At 40.8% G+C, this 11,817-nt stretch overlaps 2 protein-coding genes across 5 annotated transcripts in view; one reads left to right on the forward strand and one right to left on the reverse strand.

Moving 5' to 3' along the window:
* SHPRH (SNF2 histone linker PHD RING helicase) overlaps positions 1-11,817 on the forward strand; it is a 1,098,091-nt gene that overhangs the window by 697,654 nt on the left and 388,620 nt on the right. The gene's annotated exons all lie outside the window — the stretch shown is intronic.
* Positions 1-11,817, reverse strand: part of GRM1 (glutamate metabotropic receptor 1) — a 296,627-nt gene that overhangs the window by 61,841 nt on the left and 222,969 nt on the right. For all 4 annotated transcript variants that reach the window (XM_050949474.1, XM_050949475.1, XM_050949476.1 and 1 more), the window contains exons 7-8: positions 10,668-10,794; positions 3,319-4,249 (exon numbers count right to left, since the gene is read on the reverse strand). In XM_050949474.1, the coding sequence (XP_050805431.1) occupies positions 3,319-4,249; positions 10,668-10,794 (1,058 nt within the window). The remainder of the gene's footprint in view (positions 1-3,318; positions 4,250-10,667; positions 10,795-11,817) is intronic.

The raw sequence follows: 11,817 nt of genomic DNA on the forward strand, positions 1-11,817 counted from the left end.
TGGTACCAGATGACAGAACAAGGAGTAATGTTCTCAAGTTGCAGTGGGGGAGGTTTAGGTTGGATATTAGGAAAAACTTTTTTACTAGGAGGGTGGTGAAGCACTGGAATGGATTACCTAGGGAGGTGGTGGAATCTCCTTCCTTAGAGGTATTTAAGGCCCAGCTTGACAAAGCCCTGGCTGGGATGATTTAGTTGGGGATTGGTCCTGCTTTGAGCAGGGGGTTGGGCTAGATGACCCTCTGAGGTCCCATCCAACCCTGATATTCTCTGATTCTATGAGGCAGACAGCACAACTGAAATTAGGAAAGGCAATATGCCTTTCTTTTTTGATGAAGAAGATGAAGATCATTATTATGCAATTTGCCTTGCAGAGCTCAATTCAGCTGTGACATCTGGTTGTCAGTGATGGTTTCCCCTACATGGTGTGGAAACCTTGGTTTAACCTGGCTTATATCAGTTTAACTCGCACCTGTAAATTATAACCGGTTTTACACCAACATAAGAGTGTCCAAAGGTAAATTTGCATCAATTTGGCTATATTATTTTAAAATCAATTTAAACTAACCAGTGCCAACTCTGTGTGTGGACAAACCCTAAGAGGTGTAAGGGAATTGGAACTGATTGGATTAGTAGCAGGAAGAGACAATGAGAAAAATCAGAAGGCTGCAAACAAATGAGGAAGAGGGGAGACAACAAGTAAACAAGAGGAAAGACAGTGGAAAGAAACTGGGATAAAAGTCCCTTAGAAAGAGTGCTGTTCACCATTTATAAGCAGCAAGCATGACCTCCAAAAAGAGGCATTTACAGCATCAAGAAGCAGAGTAACATAACCAATAGAAAAGGGTCTGCACACCAGAGCAAAGAGAGGAAAAGCTGAAAATAAACCCCTGAAATTGGAAAAGCCAAGGAGAAGAGCTGCAAGGAAGCTAGGGTGCAATTCCTTTGAGCATTAAATATGCCTGTAGACTGCATTTATATTTCAAACATTTTTTTCACACATTCAAGCTAGATTTCAGATTCAAAGCCTCCAGCAAATTCAGCTTCTTCCATTTCATCAGTACCAGTGTCTGCCTACATCTTCTCCCCATTGTCCCTGCAAGCTTTGAAAATGGATTCTACTGGGGGCTTGAGCAGCCTCCATAATCCTGAGGCTACCGTCTATGATGCCCCATCGTCTCACTATCAAAAACCTTCTTCTTGTATGCAATGCTACTATGTCCTGCATTTGGAGACAGAGGACTGTAGAAGTTTCTCTCTCAGCAAGCAAGCCTGTAATGCTCCCACTTCTGCGCTAACATAAATGAAGCAGACAACAGTAGCCAATCAAGAGGTTGAATTCTGGCATGTAAAAAATCCAGAAACCTGACTACACACAAAATACAGAAGGCATATTAACTGACTAATGAACATTTAGTTCAGAACACAGTTTAAAAGTGCTATGAAGACTTTTTGTTCCATACAACTAAACACATGCTGGGTAGAAAGGAACTAAATGTCAAGAGATACTTATTAAAACATATGCAACAAATAAAATTGGTAGAGCTTAGCTGAGTTTTTTATAAGGTACAAATGCAGTTCAGAAAGCTGTTTTCTAATGAGGAGAAATGTTCTTGTATTATATACTTTGTTCTAAATTTACTTTATAAACTGTGAATATAATTCTGTTCAAAATAAATTTCTTCTCCATCCTTTAAAACAGATAAAGCCTCAGCAGATTCCAAGATTCTATTCTATTAAACTAGAAAAAAAGATAACTAAGCACAACAAAGAACTAAATTGCCAATCTTGTTCATGGTGCAAAACACACAATAGTCCTCTTCTGGTAGCCTGAGCCAAAGATTAGATAGCAGAGCCAACAAATGAAATATTCTGTTCTCTTGGAGAGATCTAAGGCCTGATATATCTTCCACTGAATCGGTGAGAGCTGGATCGCCATATCTACCTACCTTCAAGGAGCACAAGTCTACGATTTACCATGGTCAATATTTTGATATTACAATCCAGAACATATTTCACTCAAAGATGGTCTCTCAAAAAGTGACTGCTTTTCACAGTTCTTTCTTTGCATCAGCTTAGGACTTGGTGTGTGTACTCCTATTTCTTCCTCCTTGATTTGAGTTGTTTATTCCCACTGTTTATGCTTGCCCTTTATTTTACCCCCCACCTTCTGATAAATTAAAGAGTAATGTAGTATGAAATCAAAATTGATCACAGCAGGGGTTTTATGTCATCTTAGTTGTATCCCCCTTGCATCTCAGAGAGATATGAAAGTGGTTCCTATGCAAAGTGAAGTGAAACCAGCATGGAGGACTTCAACAAACTTATTGATGGTTCAGTACAGACAAATGGATTGAACTTAACTGAATTTTGATGCTATTAAAAAGCTCTGAAATGTGGACTCCATCTCGTCTGGTTCCTGTTTTTTTACATTTTGATCACAACTCCGACACCAGTACTCTAAGCTTGTGTCTAGTACTGTGATGCTTCTTTACAGACCTATGGTACTATTAAAGAAACAGGAAAATAAAGTATGCTAGTGTTCAGAGAGCTGGTCACAGGGAGTCGTTGCTTGAAATGACAGTTCTCTCTCTTTCTCTTTTTCTGTCCTGTAGCTTAGTTATTTTCCATTATTAGTGAGAAGAATATATTCAAACAGGTTATAAATGCAGAACTGTCATCATGATCATTCAATCCTTGTGACTCTTTGAGGCAAACTCTACCACTGGGAACAAGGACTACTCAAACTAACAGTGCTAATTATTAAAAAAATATTGCTCACAATTCTGTCAATTAAATAAAATGCACACAATATGGAGGGGTGCAGTTTGATGACAATCATGAACAGAGTTTCACAAAAGGTTACCTATGAATGAATGAAAGACCCTATACTTTCATATACAGACTCCAGTGGCCATTTGACATATATTTGTGATTGATAATCAGTCACCCACAGATTTCTGGTCCACTTTTCGGGGGAGTGGGAATACACTTGCACCTCAGTTTGGGCAATAATACAGTGCACTTCAAATGGGTACGCACTGAAAGATGAGAAGCTGAAAGAGGGAGCTTTGGTTACTCTGCTGCAGAATGACCTGCACCAAAAGGGAATTACCTACAAAGCTACCTTCAGAATGCAAGAGAGAACCTGAGAGGGTAGGTGACTATTCTAGTTCTACCCCAGCCCTACACTCATTACCACAGACACGATGAAATAGCATTACATACCTTATTACAAATACAGCAATCTACTGTAGGTTGAAAAAGAACAGGAGAAAGAGACAGACAGACACGTATGTACACACAATCAATTACTCACTTTGGATTTCCAGCACCTGGCTTCTTTCTTCGGAATATGCTGAGGAATGTGTTGGACCTACAAGGAGCCTTGCCATCCCCAACGTGCATACGCACCACATCCGAGGTAGTGAAGGCACTGCGGACATTCCTCTCAGGCTTGGCGATGATGATGTACATCTTGGGAGTGAACATGCACCCCAGGGCCACTGTTACACTGAGGCTCACTGCAAAGCAGGTGGTGATGATCTTGTAGTTGCTCCCGAAATAAATAGGCACAAAAGCCAGCCAGATGATACAGGTGGTGTACATGGTGAAGGCAATGTACTTGGCCTCGTTAAAATTGGCCGGCACATTGCGAGTCTTGAAGGCATAATAAGTGCAGCTCATAATAAGGAGTCCATTGTAGCCCACTGGGGCCACCACACCCAGGTTGCTGGTGTTGCAGATCAGGAACACTTCCTTGATGCTGGGGTAGGAGAGAATAGGCATAGGGGGCTCCATGATGATCAGTGTGACCACCAGTGTCAGCTGCACACTGATCAAAATGGAGGCGATGACCACCTGTGCCCAAGCACTCATGAAGTGTGGCTTGCGGGTGCAAATCTTCTTCTTGCTCCCTGCCAGGATGCGTGCAATGCGGTTGGTTTTGGTCACAAGGGCAGAGTAGCACATAGCAGAGGAGAGTCCCACCAGAAGGCGCTGGAGGTAGCAGGAAGTGACGGTGGGCTTAGCTATAAGGGTGAAAGGGCAGATATAACCCAGAAAGATACCAGCAAGTATAATGTAGCAGAGCTCCCGGCTGGAGGATTTGACAACAGGGGTGTCCCTGTAGAGCACAAAGATAAGGGTGACAAACATGGTGACCAGAATCCCCAGGCAGGAGAAGACCACAGCCACAATAGACTCTATATTGCTCCACTGGAGATACTTTACAGTGATGGGTTCACAGCCTGCAGTGTACAGAAAAGAAACAAAGTGTTAGAAGGGTATCTGCTAGAAGGATAAACTACTTTTCTGAATCCCAAACTAAAGTACAAACATCAGTGTAAACCAGTGTGGAATGGATTATTTCACTCATTTTACAGATGACTGAACCAAAGCACAGAAAGTTTAAGATTAAATACATTAAAAAGCATCCATTAATTGAGGTGTCCTTATTGCACTGGGCACCAAAAACAAACTCCAGAATTAGTGGAGTCTTTTTACAATTTTTGTTTAAGTGACTTTCCAAGGGGAACAGAACAATTCAGAGGCTGAGTTGTGAATAAGTCCTTGCTGTTAAGACCAGCACCCTCACCCTAACTAAAACAACAGTGAAGTGCTGGTTATCAACGGTTTTGGGCAGGGATCGGAAGATCTCATGGGAAGTTCAAGGCTTTCAAACTTTGCAAACTATTTTGTGTGTTTGCAAGACTAATGTAATTTAAACTCATGTATTTTTCAAGGGTGATTTTATAAGATTTTATAAGAAAAAATAAAGGCAAGCCTATTTATTTGGGATAGAAACCCCGCTAAAAGCTAGACTAGAACAACTGAGCATCCCTATATGATAGATAGATAGATCTGTAACCATGTATATGTGTGTGTGTGTGTGTGTATACATATATGTATGACATGCACATTTTCATTAAAATGTTTGTCTTATTGTTTGTCTATTTACCCTTTTCCAGATATTTGCTCTATTTTCTCTCTATATTTTCATTAGATTTTTTCTCTTTCTTCTCCTTCACACTTCTGCTCCTCTAACTATAACATGAATTCAATGCCATTACAGTCAAATCCACAATGTGTGTGTGTATTTAAAAATAGGCATGAAGGATATCACCTACTCCTAGTAAAAAAGAAGTAGCTGTAAGAAATGGGGCTTACTTTGGATAGGATTTTCACAAGCCAGAGTTAAAGGAAACTTTGTGGCTACTGGGCTAGTTGGCCTCTAGGTGATACCACTCTCTAAATTACATACTAAAAACTACAACTAAATTAAAAGAATGTTAAGGCTGAAAGTCAAACACTCAAAAGACAGAAAGTGCCAGAATTACAGCAGGCAACCTTCATTTTGACAACCTAGACCCTCCAGCCTGTCTTCTTTCCAGTCCCAGTCCTCCCTGTCCACCTCAATTCCTCTTAATAGTCTTTTGCTCACCCCCACCTCATTCAGATCTGTGTCCATGTTCCAGTTCCCCGGCCCACTTCCACTCTTTGTCCCAGTCCATAATCCTCTCCTCAAGCTTCACACCCCCTGCCTCCCTCCATGCAACCTGGCTCCTCATCCTAACCTCACCTGCACCCTGACCCTGTAATCTAAGTTGTGCTCTCACTCCTCAACAGCTGTACAATCAAGTTGAGTTGTTTCTCCTTCTCCTCTTCCCTGCTTGTGGACTAGCAAAGGTAGCATTGACAGCACAGGAGAGATAGTCTGGCTGCTCTCAGTTTTGGTGTCTAGCACTGCACTGGCCCTGGGTGCTGAGAAGACCATTCGTCGGAAAAGTCCTTCTCAACCCCTGAAGTCCTGGGATGGAGCATGTTTGGTACAGATGGAATCTTCAGAGAGGTTTTTACTGAGCATGTGCGCACTGAGATTTCCAGAGACTCATAATGTGATCAAATTTAGTTGGATAGGAAAAGGTATCAGATGCCACTGCTACCAAATTTCAAGTCCCTGCTCCATAGTGTGTGTGTGTGGGGGGGTCTGACTGAAACAGATGTAAGAATTTTTTAACATGGCCAAACCAACATATTTTCCCTAACCTCATTTTGAAAAACAGCCGCACCGTATTTGCTGAAATTTTCCAAAAAAATACAGACCAAAGCAAAAAAATTCAGTCTGAGGCAGACACGTGGCATGGACAATTTCAGCCTGAATAGTTAAAGGCTGGCTAATTTATAAGCAAATGAAAAGAGGGGTTTATAGTAGAAAGCATTGGGCAGCCTTAAACACAGGTGGCACTATCTGCACTGCCTATAACAGCAGCAATGGCAATGCTAATTTTTGCAGCTGGAGGAGCTGGTTTAAAAGAAAAGCAAATGTACTCAAAGCTCATGTGGTGAGTGATGAGCACTTCTCGCCATGTATTCAGGGTGAAATGTAATTGAAAATAAAGATTTTAATTAGACCTGGAAGCCCATTGCCAATAGCCACAGCAGCACTGAGAAACAGAAGTAGAATCAGCTACCATCTTGCTTTTATAATAGATTAACTGTCAGAAGCAACTGAGCATTTTGATTAATATTAAACAAAGCTCCTTTCTTGATTGGTATGCCAGTACTTCAGCACTGTTATGGGCACTAGAAGAGTTAATATGTAATGTGTAATCTAGATTTAGTAATACTAAGCCACATTCTCATTCCTCCAGCATAGGTAACATATTCAATGCCTTGGCCCGGTTCAACATAGCATTTAAACACACACACAGCTTTAAGTCTATAAGACACAGAAATCTGTTTAGAAACACTGGTGCAATTTCTGTGTTCAGCCAAGCCCTAAGAGCTACAACATGCTCTGTGTGGGCTGACTACATTCCAAAACACCCATCCCCAACCATGAACTGCTCACATTAGTGGAATGCTTTGACTGGCATCTGAATGAGAGGGACATGGGGATAGGGAAGCTGTGTTAAGCAAGACAAAGACAGACAGAAAAGATATGCAGTGAACTATGAACCATTTCTCAGGACAGAAGGCTAATTGATTTTTGATTTTTTTTTAAAATGATATTCATATTATAAGACCAACAATATACTACAGAGGTGTTTCCTGAGATCATTAACACGTCTCAGGCAACTGAAGGCATAAGACATTTACAATGAATATTGTAATAGCCCAATAAAACTACTTGTCCTTTCTTGTTTTATTGCTTAATTAAAAGGTGGAAGAACCTGGACTTTCTAGCTCTGACATTTGTTCCCTTTCCATAAATTCTAATAAGATAAATGATATCACTTGTCAAAAGGAGGTTCCCAGCAAGAGGCCCCAAAATATTTATTTAATTAATTTGAGAAAAAAATACTGTTTATATAGTTCACGGTGAGAAATTCTCCCTGTCCTGTGACTCCTATTCTACTGGGCAAACTTGCAAGTGAGGAGATTTTCTGTAAACCATTTGACAGTTAAAAAAAAAAAGATTGAAAGTCATTAACCAATGCTGAACACCAGAGTTATTCAGCCTTTGAAGTGGAATAACAGGGACCTTGAGAAATATGTCTAAGGAAATAATATACTAGACATTTGGGGAACTTTAAAAGAAAGGGAGGATTTCAGAACCTTCTTCTGTGAGGGAAGCAGCCGAGAACCATACATATTTGTATCATCTAAGATTTAAAGGGAATGAAAAAAGTAATCTTGAATGCAATATGATAATATCTGTGCCTAGCTTACATGGTGATTGGTGAAGTGTAAATACAACAGAAAAAAAACAATATTTAAAAAAGCACATTTGATGGGAGCAATGCTTGCAAGAAAAGAGCATTCCATCTTAAGTAGTTAAAATAAGCACTACATGCCAGAATTTAATTAAATCAAATGACTTTTTATATAGGATGGGTTGACATTTCTTCAGATTTTCTGAATAGGTTTGCACTTATTTATTGCATTTCAAGAAAACAGCAGTAAGGTTTTTTAAAAAAAATATCTCAACTAAACAGGAAGAAATTGCTAGTGATGCTGGCAGCCATTTTGGTTTATATTTTTTGTACCACGTGTTCTCTGGGAAAACATTAGGTGGTTGCATTGTAGTTTGGCTGCTGTTGTTTTAAAATCAAATCTTCTTGTAGAGATGGAATCCCCACAACAGCAAACAAAAAACACAAAATGACCTGCTACACTGGAATGAAAAAAACATCAGCAGATTGCAACAGTCTCTGAGGTTTTTGCAGCACTGATAATGGAGACCTTTTCTTAGCCCATTTTTGGCAGTGGTTGTCATTTTGAGATTCTCTCTTAGAATCTATTTTGAGCAGCTGGTAGCACTGGCTTTCACCTGAGTGCATACTGATCCTTCACAATGCCCTTGCTTTGCTTCTTTACTGAGAAGTTCCTGTTTTTGCACTGCACAAACTAGAAAAAAGTAGATTAAGTTTTCTAAGTCATTACCATTTTCAAAAATTATTTTAGCTGGGTAGATCATCAATTCCCCACACTACAAAAAATAAAAAAACAAAACAAAAGAAAACAAAAATCAAACAAAAAAACCCCCAAGCCTTGCTCTGTTATATTGCATAATGCAACATCTCTTGGAAATGTATTTTCAGCAATCAGGTAAACAGTACTTTGACCCATGTATGAAGACCACTGGTGACATCTGGTTGCCAGAAAGTTTTATTAAAGGCCAGAAATATGACCATGTTCCAGCACATACCGCTTTATTTCTTCACTTTGTGATCAGTGTGTTTTCTTACCCTGTAAAAATACCATCCTGTTGCTCAATAAACAAAGAGAAGACATTTAGCAGAAGGACAGGGGCACTAATAGACTTTGGACGCTTGGTGAAGTGTCAGCAATCCAAAGCAATTGCAAATCCAGTTTAACTAGCCAGGTAGTCAGGGTTACAGTTGCTTTGTGTTGCTGAGGTGGCTAAATCAGTGTGAACATCCTGACGAATCTGGTCCCCCATAAATTCATAGATCTCAATGTCACAAGGGGCCATTTTGATCATCTTGTCTGACCTCCTGTATAACACAGATCATAGAACTTGCCCAAAATATTTTCTAGAGCATATTTTTTAGAAAAAACATCCAATCTTGATCTAAAAAGGTCCAGTGATGGAGAATCCACAAGAACCCCTGGTAGATTATTCCAGTGGTTAATTACCTTCACTTTCAAAAAATTATGCCTTATTTCAAGTCTGAATTTGTGTAGCTTCACTTTCCAGCCACTGGATCAGGTTATATCTTTCTCTGGTAGACTGAAGAGCCCGTTATTAAATATTTATTCCCAATATAGATACTTACAGACTGTAATCAAGTCACCCCTTAACTGTCTCTTTGTTAAGCTAAATAGATTGAGTTCCTAGAATCTAACACTATAAGGCATGTTTTCTAATCCTTTAATCATTCTTGGGGCTCTTCTCTGAGCTTTCTCCAATTTATCAACATCCTTCAACTGTGGGCATCAGAAACTGACTCAGTATTCCAGCAGTGGTCTCACCATTGCAAAAACAAAGGTAAAATAATCTCTCTACTCCTGCTCGAGATTCCCCTATTTATGCCTCCCAGGATCGCATTAGTTCTTTTGGCCACTGCATCACACTGGAAGCTCATGTTCAGCTGATTATCCACCTTGACCCCTAAATTTTAGAGTTGGTGGGCCTGATTCACCACTGCAGAGCCCAGCCCAGGAACAGATGTCTCGGACAGGCGCTTGCATCTCACCAGCCACCAGATGGCAGCTAACTCACTCACCAGCACAGATTAGAATAGCCCAGAGGACTGCCCTAACTTGGAACCCAGCTGTAGAGTAGCCATGGTGGAGACATGCTCTAGCCACATCCCATTCCAACACCATCACTCCCCAGAACTTCCCTGACATTTCCCGTGTGCTGAGGACTCCCGTGGAGGCAGGGTTGGGGTGGGATGATGCTCTGCATCTGCTGTGCCTGGGGATACTCCGGTGGAAATGTGGGGAAAGACATGGAAGTTTTGCAAAACAGCCACAAAGCCCTGATAGGATGCTCCATGTTGTAAGCTGGAATGAACTGACATGATGTCAAGTAAATCAGCTGATGCACTTGGCTCCTGCAATATCACTGGTAAAAAAACAGCAATGATTGTACTGTAATTAATTAATTAATAACGTTGGCAGTTCTATCAACGTTCATGTTAACTGAACATGTGTGACAGTGGGCTGGTCTACACTAAGGGGGAAAATTGATCTTAGATACGCAACTTCAGCTACGTGAATAACATAGCTGAAGTCGAAGTATCTAAGATCGAATTACTCACCGTCCTCACGGCGCAGGATCGATGTCCGTGGCTCTCCCTGTCGATTCCGCAACTCCGTTTGGGTTGGTGGAGTTACGGAATCGATATAAGCGCGTTCGGGGATCGATATATCGCGTCTAGATGTGATATATCGATCCCCGAGCAATCGATTGCTACCCGCCAATACGGCGGGTAGTGAAGACGTACCCAGTGACAGAATGTGTCATTTCCCCCTGTAAATATTTGTGAGCATACATTAATACTCACCTGGCCCTTCTTCCTCACACTGTACAGAATAAAGCTGGAGGGTGCATCCGCAGAGAGATCTACATTTTACAGGTCTTTGTATTTAAAATGCCCTTTTAATATTCTGGCTTACTCCTTATACACAACCACACACTTGTCTGCTGCAGGCTGTTAAGTGAGAATGTGTATGCAAGGGCGATTTCCCTACCTGTCAGGTCAGCATTAGGCCACCAGCCCAAGTCACAGGCTTTGCATGTGAACTCGTCCTGCACAAATTCATTTTCCTTGCAAGGGGTGCAAATCCAGCAGCAGCTCACTTCCCCTTTCCTTATAACCTGCAATACAAAAAATACCCTCAGACAGGATCCTTTCTAAGAAGCCACATGAGTCTCCACAGCAGGCCGACACCACCTACAGTGCTGTAAAACAGTGCAGTATGAGCACTGGCGATGGGAAGTTTCTAAGGGTGGATGAATATTAAAAGCTGGAGACCTATTTGTACCCCTTTGGGCTAAAACCTGTGCTTGAACGCTCACAAGAATAAGCTTTCTCAGGATGTTTCCAGTGTCACTTCTTCTAGATTAGAAACATGAAAGCAGCTTCTCTTGCGGTGCATTTGAATTTCTGCTTCCTTTCTTAGTTTGAATAAGAAAATATACACACACCCAGAAAGTGTTATATTTTAAATTAAACTTCCAAAGAAGTTTGATTTGAGGGATAGGTGAGTCTGCGAACTGATCGTGGGGCATATAATGTGTGGGGGCAAACATGCAGTTGCAGATTAAAAACAATCCAGGTGACAACGGAACGGAAAGAATGAGTTGTGGATATTGCTGGCCAAAGTACTCTGCAGCAGACTTTTACTCAGTTTACCCCTCCTCCAGGATCTTCCCTGTCATCCACATGCAGAGCTGCAAAATGCAAAATCTTAGTTTTTATTGAGTTTTGTACAGAAACTTCAGTTCTTTTTGCAATCTATGGAGAGAGAGTCCACTTGACTTCGGTGGGAGCTGGATCAAGCTGTGTGTGTGTGCGCGTGTGGGTGTATTCATATACACACACACAGATATACATGGACACACTGTATAATCTCAAAACTCTTCTTTAGGGATGGATAGTATCTTTAGAGGTCAATGAATGTTGACGTTGTCCCTCCAAACATTTTGTATGTTTTATGAAGCCAGGTTGGAAGGGAGCAGGCAAGTGTACTTATTTACACATTTTGAATTTAATTAGAAATGAGAAGCTGTTTTGGGAGGATGGTTTTCCTCAATGGGAGCATCTTGCCCATGTAAACTAACTGTGCCCACATTATTGTGATACTGCTTAAATTTGTCTTTATGCCACCTGGACATGGC

Source organism: Gopherus flavomarginatus, chromosome 4 (genome assembly GCF_025201925.1).
Source record: "Gopherus flavomarginatus isolate rGopFla2 chromosome 4, rGopFla2.mat.asm, whole genome shotgun sequence".
NCBI classification, from domain to species: domain Eukaryota; kingdom Metazoa; phylum Chordata; order Testudines; family Testudinidae; genus Gopherus; species Gopherus flavomarginatus.